The following is a 17924-nucleotide window of genomic DNA, read 5'->3' on the forward strand; positions in this document are numbered from 1 at the left end:
GTGCAAAACAATGTATTCACATGATTATTTACAAATCAATATAAAATATTGTGCAGTAAATGTGCCCTTTTTAATGAATATTAACAATATGCCAATGTTCACTCCTTTATCAATTACAGTACAGTGTTTTTAGAGATTAAGTGTTGCTGTTACAATGTTTTACATTTTTTATGTCTCCAGTATTTCATGAGTCACTGACATGTCATGAGAAAGGACACCACATGGTTGTATGTTTGACTTAAGATAATCTAGATAATTTAGAAAATAGCATTATTCTCCATTAAAGATTATGTCAGCTATCTGAATATTTAAAAAAATATTTCCACATATTCAGTTTGCAGATGGTCAGCATGGGTAAAACTGAATCCACCATTTTTGTGCTCTCGGTAATGACAATTACCAAGGTTAAATGTAGATAAGGAATTTTCTATTATGTTAGAAAACATTTTCATTAGAATTCAAATGTAAAAAATCTTATATGTTTCACATTATTTTCCTCTTTTTCACAAAAGAAATCATTTTTGAATAAGTAAGTAATTAAGTAATTCATCCCCAAAACAAACATAGGCTACAGCTACAGTTTAGTCTAACAAAAGCCCAGTAGCATATACTTCAAATGCACAAGGCAGCACATGCTGCAAATGGCAGGCACATAGGATGTGATTTATGGTTCATGTGGCTTGGGACGTTATTGCTGACAAGCAAAATCATGCAATAAAAATATCATTACAGTACGATATATGATGAAATAGCTGAGCCAAGCTGTGCCAAGCCAAAGGGAACAGTACGCAGCATATACAGAGGGGTTCAAAATATTTCAGTTGGCACAGAGCTGCAAACACCCACTGCTAGGCTTGCCCAATCAGGTCAGATGGAGAGGTATCAGGTTTCTTTCAAAAGATGATGGACAATGCACTCTCTTCAAAAACTTGAAGAGCACATGGAAATTACGCTTCTGATGTATCCTGAGGATAGTCAGTTCAAAGAAGGGCTCATAGCCTAAATCATATTTTACTCTCTCATTAGCTATTGCTGATGGAAGTTTTAGACAGCAACAAAATAGCTTCCAATTGTGCAGTCTCTAATGTCTGTTCTTTTGATTCCTCTTTCAAGCAATTTGCTCTTTTAGCCAAAATCAATGCGAATGTTTAAATAAGAATAGCTGATGCGTATGTCCTCTGCATTCAACACGTACAGCAGGTTTGTCTTATATTATTAGCTCCCGTCGGTCCTGTCAGTGAAGTACCTGCCGGCATGTTCTGGTTTCTGAATCCGTAAAATCAGCTCATGATTTTTAACCGGTTCCTTGTCACATTTATAAAGCAAGATTGCACTTGGTCACATCTTGCAGCATGGCTGAATATATCTGTCAATTATATTTGAGAGAGGCTGTCCATACATTAATCTTTAGATACATTTATAAATTTTGGCAGTAAAATGAATAAACTTGGATTTTATCTTAGCAAAGAGACAAGATTTTCACAAGCTTGAGCAGATATGAAACAACCCAGTGTTTTTTTTTACATTGCATCCATTTATACAGCTGGACATATACTGAAGCTATGCAGGTTGAGTACTTTGCTCAAGGGTACAACGGCAGTGTCTTTCCTGGGAATCAAACCTGTGATCTTTAATATACTCTTGTATATTTTATAGGTTTAAATAACCTGTGCTTTAACCTAGGGCTTAGAAATGGTATTATTATTATTATTATTATTATTATTATTATTATTATTATTATTATTATTATGCCTGTGAGAGATGAGGTCACTCTGCCCCATTCACTCAGACTCATTGGCACTCTCCTACCTGCAGATCACTTCAAAGCCAGTCATCAGGAGCGGATAGAAGTGCTGAGTGTACAGTAAATAATGAGGGGTTCAGGTTTGGGGCATGTGGCCCCGTAACAATGAGGTCATTTTTCTCCACCTCGTCTCTTTGGAGTGAGCCACAGGTCCCACCGTTTCGAGCTGCTGAGTTCGTCTGGCCCGTTTGCAGAGAGAGGCCCGGCTTCGGCTGGCTCTACTCTGGCTCTACTCTTGCACAAGCATTAACTGAAACCCTGACATGCAGTAGTTGGCTCATTTCTTTCTTTTCCCCCTTTCAAGTCGATGTTCGCGTGCAATTATTGTTATTTAATATTGTTATTTATGTCTGTGAGCGGTGTTGTACCGGCCTGTTGCAAGCTGGGCTAGAGTGGAAACTCCAGACTGTGAGTGCTAGTGGCTGCCTTCATGTGGTTTTGGATGTCAGGAATGATTACCTCTGAAGTTTGTCTTTGAGGTTTATTGGGATTCCACCAGTTAGTTTCCACAAAGAACATATTCCTGAGACATCTTCTAACTTTAACTGCTGCCGTGATGCAGTTTAACAAAGGTCCATGGTCATTTCACAAAGGAAATACCAGACAAAATGGATCAGTGCAACACAGGTGTGACATCAGGTAGACTGGAATTTACTGTGTATCTGTGCTGCCAAATCATGGCAAATAAATACTTTTTGTGCAAATTACTGAGGAATTAATATGCAGTATCACATGGCTCCTTACAAAAGGACAGCATTTGGACTTAACTGGATTATGCTTGTAGACAAAGACAAGATTACATCACTAGAACAACACACCCAAGGCTATCGCATAGCCAGCAATGACAAATCCGCCCTGTTGGCAGTTAACGTCTCATAAAACCATTTGTCCAACTTTCACAAACTGGAACTGCTTTTAATCAGGAAAATGAAAGACATGTCCTTGCCAAATCTGGAACCCTCTGTAACCACAGTCATACTAACTACAGTCATACAGTCATCCAAACTTGGACAAGCCAAACAGGCCAATTCAAAATCTCAGCTCTACTTTATTTGCCATTGTGTTTTCCTGAGCATGACCAGTGCACAATGAGGACAGCATGCTCAGACTATGAGCACAATCTTCACATTAGCAAAGGAAGAATAAGCACTCTTGCATGGTGGTTTGGAAGGCATGGCATGACCTGACTGTCAATCAAAAAGGGATTGGGATGAATGATGCTCCTTCAGAAGAGGGAAGGAACATGTTCCCCAGGCCCCGCCCCTATAGATGACACTTATGCTGTCTCAGCCGCAGCAGTTTCATGGATGCTGAATGTCAAACAGGTGGCAAGCCGTTCTTGCCAAGGTATACAACCTGCAGTATGTCTGTGTTAGATCATAGGTCATGTTCCATCTTTATGTGCCAGAAAATCTTGAAAAGGGGAAACAATTTTGTCTATTATGATCAATTCTTTTCTATTTTCTATTTAGATATAACAAATACACACATTAATAATTCACATTAATAATTCAAGCTAAAATTTAATCTAAATGCATAGTTATTTAATGTAATATGCTGATACAGTAAGATCATCGAAAGCTTACAAGGCACCAGGAGATACAGGGGCTGATAAAAGAATAGATCTCTCTGTAATAACATTCGAGTTATGGTACACTGCAAAATGTTCCGTGAAAAATCAACTGTGACAGAGTATTTTTAAATCTAAAAGCGTACATATGGTCCCAGCTGGAATACAAACTCTGTTAGAGTCGATTTACCACTGAAAAGTTTTCTCTGTATCCAATAAATAACAGGCTTTCCTTTTCAGTAATATTTTTTACAAAACTCTAATGAAATTGAACAGTCAACCAAATCAAGACGCATTATAGTGACGTGAACATTAAAATAATCCAACAACCTATGGAAAATACATGTCTCTGAAATCTTGTGGTAGTTTGTTAATGCTGTGGACAGACTACACTGCTGGGTCATACGTCTCTTTTATACTTCACGACCGTGTTCACAAATAAATAAACTTGAACCAAGTATTAAATAAATATTTTCATGTATGTGAATCTTACTGCTTGTGTTACAGTGCAAGACTGGTGGTCTGACAGTGAGAAACCGTGGTTGCTATTGCTTTCCCTTTAAGGGTCGTTGACGGTGCGCGCGCGAAGGTGGGGAACAAGAAAGAAAAGGGCACGGGATAGACACACTGAAGCTAAAATGCCAGAGTTCCTCCGATGTCCTGACGTCAAGACGGACTCGAACAAGCACGCAAATGATTTAAAGGTCTTCAGAGAGACTCGGAATTTAGTTAGTCTTAAGTCTGGAGGGAAACTGATTTTTGATCTTGCAAGGATCTTATTCTGGGTTCAATGAATTTCATACTGGGCTCCAGTAATGAGGTGGCTCCTGCCGTGGATTCTAATAGCGACCAGCACTCATCAGGTGAGCAAATTGTTTTGGGTTACCTTATATTCCAAATGATTTATTCTCAATCTTTATTTTTGTACTTTTGGACCATGTTTCAGAAAAGGCGATGCTAATTTTAATGTAAAATAACAAAATATAACGTAGTGGGTTGATTAGGCTACATGAGATGCCACGTTTAATGTGAACGTGGATGGCAAACGGGAATTGAGAATGAGCATCGTGTCTAGCGACGAGTAAGTTGGATAACAGACATGAGAGAGTAAACCTTATGTAGACCGTTTTAAACTAATACTGCATTATTAAACACTGCAGGCTTTCAAAATTAGGCAAAACATAGCATATTATAGCTAGTATAAATACAAATACGACGAAAACATGTTATTACGGGCTGTGCTCAAACAGCTGGAACATAGTTAATATTGGATATAAAATATATGGTAGTATTTTTATTGTTGTTTAATAAGTGACGTTTTCGTACAAAACAAACATCTTTGGTTCGCCTTGTAGGCTAGGCTACTTAGGATATGCAAAAGTTGCAGTCAAGGTGCAGTACCAGTCCTTTTAAGAAGAAGCAAGTGCACAGGCGATGTTACACTGCAACACAACTTCTGCTGGTCTTCTATTAATTTTTGAATACTGCAAAATTATGTAAATACTGCACGCTATAATTTTTGTATTGTCAATATATTGTTAAAAGAAACACACAAGAACATTTCGAAACAAACACGATCAGCATATTAAGACAATGTATTTGCAAATCCGTTCCTCTGGATGGAGCGAATAACTTAATTGGCATGTGTTGTGGTCACGTTAACGACAGAATCGTAGACTATTTATTTTGGGATGACAAGAGGGATGTGACAGAAACACAAGTTAGGAAAACAAATTAAGTTTGAATTTAAGACCGCAGGACACATTTGCGGTCATTAACTGGAAGTTACAACATCCTTGTTTTGGCAGTTATTTTGCATGGCCAACTCCTCGAGCGTACTACATTGCCACTGACGTCTGCACTTAAATAACCCCTTCAAGTATTTCGCCCTTCATTTTTACATTGTATGGGCAAGTTTCCATCTCAACCACTGCAGCTCAACAACACTGCGCCATTTTATATATTCATGTATAATGGGCTTACATAGGCCTATATACATTAAAAGTAAGGTAAACACAATTGCAGGTAAGAGTGACCTTTTTATGCATTTGTGAGGTTGAACACTGAAGCAATGAACTCTTGACTGAACTGTAATATAATTAATTTCGAATTATTGTCTTTGGAAATTGTTTTGTAATTTGTCCCGGAAAAAGAGAAACGACTGAACATATTTTAATTGGCTGATGGCTGGTCGATTGTAAATAGCCTTTCCATTGGAGGGCGTGTGGAGAACTAGTGCAGGGATGGTAGAAGCACCAGGCATGTAGTGTAATAGAGAACTACAACAATGGGTGCAAAATCGAAACGTGGATGGGAATGTTTCCATTACGTGTGGAAGATAAGAGCACTTGTGTCTGACGTATGTTCGTAATTCAAGGATGTAGAAAAATATCATTCACTTCAGAAGTCTGAAAAGGTGGTGATTCACTAAGTGCTCAAACAGCAAAAGGTCTTGACGTGCTTTTCCAGTTCACTGACGGAAACTGACGGTGAGCGTGTCGTAGTAGACTAAGTACTGGGAACATTAATCGATCCAGTCCTTTCAACCGTAGATCCGGCAATCCAGAAACACTGCAATTATTAGCTCGAATTCTGATTCAGAGTCCGTAAATTAGTTCTTTCTATCAACATTATTTTTTTCCTTGGGTTAAATCCTTCTGGTAGATTGTATTATACTGACACCTTGTGGTCACATAGGGTTACAGTGTGTATTTAATTAATTTCATTTCAAGACCAGTGGAGCTCTGAAATACATTATATTACTCATTCTCTGATAAACCGATGAGAGTATTATCTTATATTTTCAAAATCGTTTGAAACTGTTTTCAACCGAGAAAATCTGTGAATATGTATTTTAAGAAAGCTTTAAGACAAAATTAAATTAAAATAACTCACTGCTAAGATGAACACTGTCAGTTGTATGTCAAATATCCATGTGTGCGAATGCGGTGAAGTAGCGTGGTCCACTAACTCACATCCTATGTACAGTAATTGTATGCAACACCACTGTAATTTGTGTCTACTGGATGACCCTGCCCTGCAATGGTTCAGGCCACACCAGTACAGAATGAGGTAATTCATCAAAATGTCAAGGAGTGTTAAGCATACAAAACTGTGTGTAATATTTTTTAGAATGTGATTTATGCAACTGGCATATGTGTACTGTCTATCTAGCTTTCTTAATACAAAATGCAATGACAGGTTAGAGCATTAACTTATTTTGTAGTCAGTATAAATTCAGTGAGTCGAAGTGCTTCCATTTACTTTGTGTTTTTGCAGAAGACCACCCTCAGGTTTAATGACAATAAAGTGGAATGTCCTGTGGTTCTACCTATGGGGCTGAGAGTGTCTCTTTATCTTAATTACGATCAGAACTTCCAAAGTAGCAACAGCTGTTGAGTTGTTTTTGCAATCACTAATCATATTGATATTGACTAATTGAGATTGATATACACTAATGCCGCTAATATGTTCATATTCGCCCCAGCACTAGTTGTTTAATGCAGTAGTTGGTACACAGTAGTTATACCTCCATGCACTCTGCTCCTGCCAAATGGCTGAAGCTAAGCAGGTGTGGGCTTGGTTTGTACTTGGATGGGAGACCACCAGGGAATACTGAGTTGCTGCTGGAAGTGGTGTTGGGTGGGCCAGCAGGGGGGCAATCTTCCCTCTGGCACAAATAAACCCCAATGCCCCAGTGCAGTGACGGGGACCCTGTGCTGTAGGAGATGCCGTCTTTCGGATGAGACGTTAAACTGAGGTCCTGACTCTCTGTGGTCATTAAAGATCCCATGACACTTATCGCTAAGAGTAGAGGGTTCCCCGGTGTCCTGGCTAAATCCCAGATCTGGCTCTCGCAAACTTGCCACTAAAAATCATCCCCAGATTTAATTTAATTGGCTAAATAAATGTTCTCGCCCTCTCCACCTTCGCTAATGTGTGGTGAGCGTTCTGGCGCAAATTGGCTGCCGTGCATCACCCAGGTGGGTGCTACACATTGGTGGTGGGTGAGGTGAGTTCCCCTTCACTGTAAAGCACTTTGAGCATTAAAAGTGCTATATAAATGTAATTAATAATAATAACAATAATATTACATTGCCAGAGCAATGTACGGAAGTGGAGAACATTAGTGCAACTCTCTGGAATACAGAAACGTAGTATCACAAAAAAGGCCCAAGAGCTAGCTAATGAGTGTAATGTTAACCTATTGAAAAACTCACAAAAAACTTTTACTTTCCAATAATTTTGTCTAGGGCAGCAGGGTGGTGCAGTGGGTAACACTGTCCTGGGTTAAACTCCCGGCCTGGGACTTTCTGTGTAGAGTCTGCATGTTCTCTCCGTGTCCGTTTGGGTCTCTTCCAAGTACTTTGGTTTCCCCCGCAGTCCAAAGACATGCAGGTTAGGCTAATTGATGACTAAATATCCATAGGTAGGAGTGTGTGAGTGAATGGTGAGTGAATTGTGTGTGTGCCCTGTCCAGGGTGTATTCTTGCCTCTTGCCCAATGCATGCTGGGATAGGCTTCAGCACATGCATTAGGCTATTTACTTTAGCATTGTGATTTTTATTAAGTTGAACAAAAATCAGCAATATTTTATTACAATATGTTATTATTAGTAGTACTTTATAATATAATGCTTCACTTTGAGGAATGCTAGGCAATCTAAGAGTAGTCAATCCAAATATGTTTGCTATTAGTATCATGCTTTAATATTAACTATGAGTTTGTTAATGAAGGCCAGACTTGAATTGGATTTATCTGCATTGAGTTTGACGTTTATTCAAATAGTTTTAAGGACTGACTTTAATTTTCAGCATTTGCTGACACAAAATACCTAACAAACATGGTTTTGAATAGGGAAACCTCCGAAACTGCTTGAAGGACAGCTCAGTTAATCAGGATTTAATTACAGCAGCAGAGCCTATGGTTGTCAAGGTCCTGAGATGACCTCAACATATTAACTAATAAATCGGAGGATCATCTCTTCTTTAGGGTGAGCATGAACCTGCAACTCTGCCAATAATGAGAATTAAAAAGAACACTGTCTGGCTGTGGGATCTATAATCATTACAAAACTTGATTGACACCCACAGGTTTATTGGATTTCATCAGGTCTTTAAACCTTTATAAACATAACTGCTATACAAATTAAGCATGGTTGCAACACTGACTTTAAAAAAATTGTGATTATGTACAGTACCACTCAAAAGTTTGGACACACCTGCTTAAACCAGTTTTTTCATGATTAAAAATGCTTTAAACTGTATAAACGTAATACTTAATATTAAGTGTCTATAAACACTTAATATTTCATTATATGATATATGTACTTATATAAGCAGATAATCTTAAGTGGATTCCATTTAAAAGTTTGATTTTTAAATGAAAATGGAAATCTCTCAATTGTCTCTCAATAAGACCAGTTGGCAGCGTTGGGGGGGGGGGGGGGGGATCTATCTCAGAATGAGGGCATGAGGCAGGAATGCATACTGGACTGGACGGGCCACCAATCCATCACAGGGCCCACTCACCATTCACTCATGCATTCAATGGAATATTTTCTGCAAAACTCTTTTGGAGTTTTGCAGTTGAATTGAGTTACTTGAGAATAATGTACATTGGGCACTCTGCTTTTGTCACATGCTGTGTGGTCTCAGTATCACTTTCACTTTCACTGGCATTTCACCTCTAAAAGTTGAATACGCAAAAGTAAAGTTGAGCATTGGTACCCAAACAATGAGTTGGAACACAAAATGACACATAAAGAAATTAGTCTATATCAGTGAGCTTTATTCCTTGTCCTGTCAGGCCACAGGGTCTGCTGGTTTTTGTTGTTACTCTGCACTTAACTGATCAATTAAAGCTGTTGATTTCAGTTAACTGACTTCACCTGATTTCTTGGGTCTGAACTGGTTGCTGATACTAAGACGAAAACAAAAACTATCAGACCCTGTGGCTCTCGAGGACCAGGAATGAACATCACTGGTCTATATATTATACTTTTCACATGGGCATTCACACCAGTCAAATGTGCATATGTTAGAAACATTCTATTCCATACTTAAACAAAGCAATGCAAAATACTAATAAGGGTGGCTTACTGACAATGCAAAGAATAGAGATGTCATTGATTCATGAGTGTAGTTCTGCTCCTCCTAGTGGAAGAAAGGGAACACTGCAATTTCACTGCAACATTACAATGCTAGGGTTTCACAACTGCACTGTAAAAGTACATTATATAGACATGGCTATACAGTTGCATAGCTGTGATCAGTAACTGCAGAAATTGATTAATTATTAATAGTTTAAGCCTGAATTGTGAAACACTGGATACCTCCAGCGCAAGGTCACCTAAGGATCCTAACAATTCAACCAATAATGTGGCCAGGAATGTGACAGAAAAAACAGATGTTCTGGTACTCCGGGACATTCAAGGGAACATTAGGGGAGCCTAATAAAACCGATCCAATAAATAAATTCCCACTGGCTCACATTTTCATGAATGACAAACAGTCTTGCATTTAGCCTACACAACAAACATGCAGTGCAACCTGTAATTATTTATCTCTGACTCATTATCTCTAAACACTCTAAAACATCCAGTTTCCCTCTGCTAGGACAGCTCATGAAATCTGGCATTCAGCGAGCAAGATGTTTTTACGTTTGACATTTCTGAATGAGCGCAAAGCAGATTTCCTTTATATTTGATCTGAAACATGGCGCTCTTACCACTCTCACTCTTTGAGCAGTTTACTTGTGTGGAATCATTAACAAGGATATCTACAGGGATGTACTGCAGCCTGTCTGCTATATAACTTTATTGCCTATCAAAGCAATGCCGAGATTAGCAGCAGTCACAATGACAGTTCACAAGGTCGCCAACTGAAGGCCTAGTTTATTTCTGTATTTTTTTTTTTCCCATTGTGCGCAGGGTTTTAAAATAAGAAATATGCTTTGGAATGAGGGATTTAAAAAATCTGTGCTGTTGCACCTGTTGTGGTGCTTTTCGAAGTAAATTCTGATTCTGTATTCAGGAGAGGTTAACGAAGGCTTCTGGATTACTGGGACAAAAGACAAAGCCAGACACACAGCCGTTTCAGAAACTGAAAGACCTTCAAGACATAGCGTGTCTAGAAATGGAAGCAAGGAGGGTCCAAAAAGTACACTTGAGCCCAATGTGATCAATGTATGTACAATAAAATAAAAGTAACAATTTATAGTTTTGTAATCTACAGTATATAGTAAAATATAATAGTATTATAATATGGTATTATTTTGTGCTTGTACTTTCAACCATATATAGCATTTTCATTACTAAGGGAATATACAAGTATATGACCTGACATTCAGCATCTCATCCAAAATTATGGGTATTAATATGAAGTTGGTCCACACTTTGCTGCTATCACAACCTCTACTCTTCTGGGAAGGCTTTATACTAGATGTTGGAGCATTGCTGCAGGGATTTGCTTCCATTCAGCCAGAAGAGTGTTAGTAAGGTTGGGCACTGATTGGGTGATTAGGCCTGGCTCGCAGCTGGCTTTCTAATTGATCCCAAAGGTGTTGGATGGGGTTGATACCAGGGCACGGTGCATGCCAGTCAAGTTCTTCCACACCATTCTGGACAAAACCATTTCTATATGGACATCGCTGTGTGCCCGGGGGCATTGTCATGCTGAAACAGGAAAGGACCTTCCCCAAACTGTCGGGGAAGGACAGAATAGTCTGGAATATGATTATATGCTGTAGCATATATTTCCTTCACTGGAACTAAGGGGCCTAGCCCAAATCATGGAAAAACAGCTCCAGACAAATTGGTGTCCAGATGCTTTTGGTCATATAATGTACATGAAATATATTCTATAAAGGTACATTGGAATGCACGTCTGACCAATAATTCAAAAATGTCAAATTCCATACATTCTTGTATTCCATACATCCCATCTATTGTTTGGATGTTTCTGCCAGATGCTGTTTTATGTATTTGAAAGTGCTAGATGTTAAAATCTAAATAGGTTCTCTAATGGTAATCCTGTATATCAATCTAACATGTCAAGGGAGACTAAACTTTTACATAGTCGTATCATCGCAAAAAATAGAGCAAAATGTCAACAACTTAATACCCTGAAGACCATGTCCCATCTCATTTACTAAGAACTCTGGAAAGGCATTTGATATTTCAAAACTTTAATGCAAACCTTTACATGTGAGTCAACTGTCTACAGACCTCCTAGCAAATAAGACCCCACTGATGGAGATACTGTCTCCTTTTTTACAGGCTATTTGCCAAAGTCCCTCTGCCATGCCGCCTGCGCCGGACGTGGTGGAGCCCTATAACCGGACGCAGTACTGCAAATGGCCCTGCAAGTGCCCCAAGAGCGCCCCCGTCTGCCCGCTGGGCGTCAGCCTGCTGACGGACGGCTGCAACTGCTGCAAGGCCTGCGCCAAGCAGGTGGGCGACACCTGCAACGAGGCGGACACCTGCGACTACCACAGGGGACTGTACTGCGACTACAGCGCAGACAAGCCTAGGTACGAAAAAGGAGTGTGTGCATGTAAGTGGCCCGGCATAACCTGTGGGACTTCTGTTTTACGCATCACTGCATTCATTTAATCCAGCTATGGTTTGTTTAGTACATTCTGGGAAGTTCAGAAGAAGAACTGCTCAAGTTCCAGATGTGTAATCGCAGTCTTAACATTCAGTCTTAACATTCAAGAACAGTCCTCAATCTTTTTATAACCTCCCTTACATACACTTCTCGTAATCATGTTCCATTGATTTATCTGCTGTATCTTCTGCTCGTTTATTAAGCTGTTTATTAAATAGCTGTTGTGATTACTTTCGCTAATTAAAATACGCTTATTTTCTGAACCAGTGACAGTAATGCAGCGTGTTTTTAATATGAGTTGAACCTGAAATTTAGTATATTCTTACACAGTATGCAAGTGTAACATTCCATTCCAGATGGCTTTGTCTATGAATATCCCTGTTTGCACCCTGTAGCAGAGGGTAAACCTGGAACATAAATCATTAATAATATATCCTGCATTATGAAAATTCTGTGAAAGTAGTTATTCTATTCTGCATGAAACTGTTTTTACTGGAGGACACTTGACGGGGACAGGCCCAAAATAAGGAACACTGGAGCACACCTTGCTCAGGGCAAAAAAACACTGTTTAATGACAGGGTAGGGTTGACTTTTCAATGTCTACAACGTCTTCCTCAGAGTCAAAAACACTCTTGGCTCTTCTCTATGTGGACGATGCCATGGATGTTGAGCCATCAGTCCTGCCCTGTTCTGTACACAGTGTATTTTGCCCTGAGCAAAGTGTGCTTCAGTGTTCCTTATTTCGGGCCAGTCCCTGTGAAGTGTTCAGGTAAGGAGTTTTTGTTACTCATCCTGGCTGTTGAGCACCTATTCAGTTCTCTTTTATTTAGCGGGCTTGAAGTACATTGGGCATCTTCTTTCGTCTCCAAATATTATATACAGTCCAATTCATTTTGAGCCAGTTTGAGAATTGCATGTGCATCTTGTACCGTAAAGTACAGCGTGGTAAAGTTATGTGGCACTCTGATAACTCATGAGGTGCACAATGCTAATGAACTTTGGATTTGTTGTTTAATTGTTTACATTTATATTGTTTAAATAGTTGTTGTTCAAATATTTATAATATATAAAAATATATATTTATAATCATAAGTATAAGTGGAATATTATATATAGCTTGTCATATTAAAGCAACAGAATATGGGGATTATTTATAGATATAATTATGTTAACAGTCGAAGGAGGAGCGTTTATCTAGTTAGCCGCAGGTGTAGGTGTGACTACTGGCATGCACATGAGCACACACTGTCCAACTCCCAGTTTAAAGATTAAACTTTTCATTGTCTGCGCTGTCTGGTACAGTTTTTTTTAGGTATTTAGTGCTTTAGACCTATGACATGGGAGAGCCAGTGGGTTATTTGTTAGCACAATGGTGATGACATTAAGCCAAGATGTTGCTTTTGTCTATTTGTGAATGCATTTTTCTTGTAGTGAATAATTGATGTACCTGGCCCTTGCTAGCTGCCTTGACCATCCTCAACATGTTAGATCAGGGGTCCTCAGTCTTATCCAGAAAGGGCCGGTGTGGGTGCAGGCTTTCATTCCAACCAAGCAGTAACACACCTGATCAACTACTAGAGTCTTTGCTAAGGACCTTGATTAGTAGAATCAGGCGTGTAATTGCTTGGTTGGAACAAAAGCCTGCACCCACACTGGCCCTTTCTGGATGAGATTGAGGATCCCTTTGTTAGATGTTCATGGGCACGGATTAAGCTCACAGTCTGGTCACAGTCTGGTCACAGCCTGGTCACAGTCTGGGCTGACAGTCTGGTCACAGCCTGGGCTCACAGTCTGATCACAGTGTGGTCACAGTCTGGGCTCACAGTCTGGTCACAGTGTGGTCACAGCCTGGTCACAGTCTGGTCACAGCCTGGTCACAGCCTGGTCACAGTCTGGGCTGACAGTCTGGTCACAGCCTGGTCACAGTCTGGTCACAGCCTGTACTGACAGTCTGGTCACAGCCTGTACTGACAGTCTGATCACAGTCTGCTCACAGTCTGGTCACAGCCTGTACTGACAGTCTGATCGCAGTCTGCTCACAGTCAGGCCTCACAGTGGTTTGTCTCCCCTCTGTGAAACACAGATTTGGTGGGTACAGGCTGTGAGCACGACGGCGTGATCTACCGGAACGGGCAGAGCTTCCAGCCCAGCTGCAAGTACCGCTGCCTGTGTGTGAACGGGGCCATCGGCTGCGTGCCCCTGTGCACCGAGTCCCAGCCGCCGCTGGTCTGGTGCCAGCACCCGAAGCGGGTCAAGCTGCCAGGCCGCTGCTGCGAGCAGTGGATCTGCGACGAGCCCAGGAAGACCCGCAAGGCTGCGCCCAGGCACGCAGAAGGTACCGCTGTTCTCTCTCTTAAATCAGTAGACCGTCACGCCGCGAGGCTCCAGCGTGATCTGAACTTCGCATGAACGTGCGTCAGAGCAGCAGTGCTGCCAGGAAAGTTGAGCGAAGATCATAAACACCTTTTAGCAGAAGTAAAACTGCAGTATTTTTCTGAATGTGTGGAATGAGGCATGTGTTTGCATAGGGTGTGCGCACTTCCTGTCACTTCAGAGAGGACAGGAAGTGCAGAGCCCTGTGTCAAGCTGGCCAAACCCTTTCCGGAGTATGTTTTGTCATTGTTATTTTTGGTCTGTTCACTGGTAATGTTTTATGATTGTCTCCCCCTCTGGAAATAACCCACAGCCAGCAAAGCCCAAAGGCTCATTTCATGTAATGTATTTTTTAAAAACACTTGCCAAACACTTGCACAAAAGACTCTCACAAATGATTTGCCGGTGTGCATACGAACAGATGTGTGAGTGTTGGCCTTTTTAAAAAGTGCATTATTAACAGAGCAGAACAGTCTGAAGAGATATTGACTACATAGCCTCCTTCTGGCACTGTACTGTGGAACTTACATCAATATACAGTGGAATCCTATAATTCACCAAAGGCTTTTACAACAGTTTTTTTAAAAGAAAGCCACATGTGGTTTCAACAGAAATGTATCATAATTTCTGAGGCCTGTTATTCAGATTGCTAGGCTTGTTTGGTTTGTGTATTGGCACAGCGCGCATTACTGGCAATGAGGTTTGGCAGAAGAACTGCGTGACCCAGACCACGTCTTGGAGCCCCTGCTCCAAGACCTGCGGCCGCGGGCTGTCCATGCGCATCTCCAACGACAACGACCAGTGCGAGATGGTGAAGGAGTCGCGGCTCTGCAACATCCGCCCGTGTGACGTGGACATCACCAAGCACATCAAGGTAGCGCTTTTTCAAATCTGAGCCACTGAAAATGTACGGTTCATAAATGTTCAATAATATGTTCGTATGTGTTCAGTGACGTTCAAATATAAGCACAATATATGATGCGATATATTATGAATAACAAATGTAAGCCTTGATGTTTGGATAGAATCATTATCTGTTCAGGGTTCATTATTCATGCAGTTCCTAATAAGGTATTTGGCTTTGGCCACGCCCCTTTTGTATACTCACACACAGATGCACACGTATCAATATGAAAGGCATATTCCTCATATTTTTGCTGAATAAAACAGACTCACAGTGGCTGCAGGGAATGCACATCTGTGCCGAAATGAGCAATTCTTACTGAGTACATCAGCAGTAAAAAGCTTGGCAGTTTAACCATAACTCTGTGGATAAAGTGAGTGGCTTTCCAGCAGTCTCGTTACTCTCTCTGCTGAGACGCTACCCTCCATGTCTTTCATGGCCTTCTGTCCCGTTCCCTCTCTCTCTCTCCCCCTGTGTCCCAGCCGGGGAAAAAGTGTCTGAACATCTACAGGGAGGAGCAGGCGCAGAACTTCACCATCTCAGGCTGCGTCAGCAAGCGGCCGTACCGCCCCAAGTACTGCGGGGTCTGCACGGACGAGCGCTGCTGCATCCCCTACAAGTCCAAGACCATCGAGGTGGAGTTCCGGTGCCCCAACGGGGCGACGTTCTCCTGGCAGCTCATGTGGATCAACGCCTGCTTCTGCAACCTCAGCTGCAAGAACCCCAACGACATCTTCGCCGAGCTGGAACGCTACTACGACCACCCGGAGATCGTGAATTGAGAAGACCCGCAAAGCTCTCCTCCCCCCCCCCCCCCCCCGTAACCTCTCACCTCCGCGTTCATCTCCTCTAGGCTAAGAATCCCCTGAGGTTTTCACAGGTGTCCTTCGGGAAGTCTCCCCCGTTCACCCATCCTTTTACCGTTAGGCGCAAAGCCTGCAAGCAGCCATGTGATGAAGAGAAAATGGGCGTTACCTCTTTTTTGTTATGGCCGGACGTGTTCTTATGAGCTAAATCTAAATCTCTAGATTAATGTTTCCTATTGGAAAATATGTAAGTGTGTTTAAACAGAGGATTTATTTGAACGATGTTGGCCTTTGTAGGATGTAGAGACCGCCCCCGATTCTATTACAATCGTCTTTGACTAATCTTGGCCAGTGCTCAGGTGCTATTATGATGCAGGCGCAATTTCTGAAATTTAAAATTTAGTGAATAACGATAGCCAATTCCGAATGATCTGAATGTGAAAAACGCTACTGTGCTCTAGTATGTCTCATTAAGAAACACATGTATCCCAGTCTGTATCCAATATGAGCACAAGCGTTTGTGACAGCTAATGTCTTTGTGGGGAGCAAACAGTGGTCTCTCTCAAGTGGAATTATTGGTTAGTCTTCGGTGAGCAGCAAGACTACCACAGTTATTCTCTACAATGACGGCAAATTAGGTCACCTAATCCATTCCGATAGGTGGAGCTGCCACATGCTACCAATCACCGATAAGAAGACATGGTATTGGTTATGGTTTTTTTTTAAAAGCAGGTGGTCACTGACAGCATGTCTACTCCCTCCAAGTTGTGTTTGTGTTTTCTTCGATCCCAGATGCTCTGCATGTTATCAGTCTTCAGCATCCATATCCACGATCGGTTTACTAAACCGTAATCCTAATCCCCATTTACTGTCTGAGATTGATGTAGGATCAGTGTTGTGGGGCTATATATAAAATGTCTTTCATTCCTAACTTATGGAAAGCAAACTATTTATTTTTATATTTCATTTATGATATGAAATTATAGTTCCGCTCTGTCAAATTATGAATTTCCGCATCAAACTTTCACTCCCGTGTAAATTTTTTTGCATTTTAGCCAATGGAAAATAAAAATATATACATAGAAATTATCTAAAACCATTACAGCAATAATGTACATACAAAATAGGTGCATAACCTTCACTTATGCTAGCATTTGAACTTTTAAAAACCAACTCCATCTGATCTTTCGTCATAAAATGGCTTAGATTTGCACCTTAAATTATGACTGAACTCTGTTCCTGAATACAAAAATGCAAATTTTTTTCTATCCTACATGATCGATGGATTAAAATGCTGTGCAGTACCGATAATGTGTTTGCCTTCATGCAGATATGGGGTAAAATTATCTCTCAAATGCTACTGTAAATATGCGCCATTATAGCTTTAGATAAATTATATTGTGATATTGCATATCAGGGATTGAAATTATAAAACTGAATTGTGTAGTGTTTAATTCCAATAAGAGGACAATATTATGAATAAATATACAAGTGAATCCTGCAAACAGTGACTGTAGTGCATCATTTAAAAATTTCTGCAAACACTACTATGGGAGAACAAATATATGGAAAAGTATGTATCGCAAATCACCTCAACTATAATTTTACCATTACACTTTCAGAGTCTAATGTAAAATTACCCACGGTGTTGCTCAAGTTATACGTAGTTTAGCATGCTACATATCGAAATAATAGTCTCATTCAAACATGTCATGTTCATCAGATCAGAAATATAGTTCTCAGTCAGATCCAAAGCTGTGTTCCTGTCCAGCCGATAGTGTGACTACAGCTCAGAGATCCCCACAGATACAGTTTGAGGGCCGCATATCCCAGTACAGTGGGGGGAGATAAGGTAAA

General features: G+C 40.6%; 1 protein-coding gene across 2 annotated transcripts; it reads left to right on the top strand.

The window, feature by feature from the left end:
• Positions 1–3939: 3939 nt before the first annotated feature.
• Positions 3940–16787, top strand: ccn4a (cellular communication network factor 4a). Of its 2 annotated transcripts, none has more exons than XM_064348333.1 (5): positions 3940–4237; positions 11653–11929; positions 14068–14319; positions 15038–15231; positions 15744–16787. In XM_064348333.1, exons 1-5 carry the CDS (start codon positions 4190–4192, stop codon positions 16041–16043), a joined length of 1071 nt encoding a protein of 356 aa, XP_064204403.1. In that variant the 5' UTR covers positions 3940–4189; the 3' UTR covers positions 16044–16787. The 2 variants fall into 2 exon arrangements, with proteins under 2 accessions (XP_064204403.1, XP_064204404.1); XM_064348334.1 differs by lacking the exon at positions 3940–4237 and adding an exon at positions 11162–11242.
• Positions 16788–17924: the final 1137 nt, after the last annotated feature.

The sequence above is a fragment of the Anguilla rostrata genome, chromosome 8, assembly GCF_018555375.3.
Source record: "Anguilla rostrata isolate EN2019 chromosome 8, ASM1855537v3, whole genome shotgun sequence".
Taxonomy (NCBI): domain Eukaryota; kingdom Metazoa; phylum Chordata; class Actinopteri; order Anguilliformes; family Anguillidae; genus Anguilla; species Anguilla rostrata.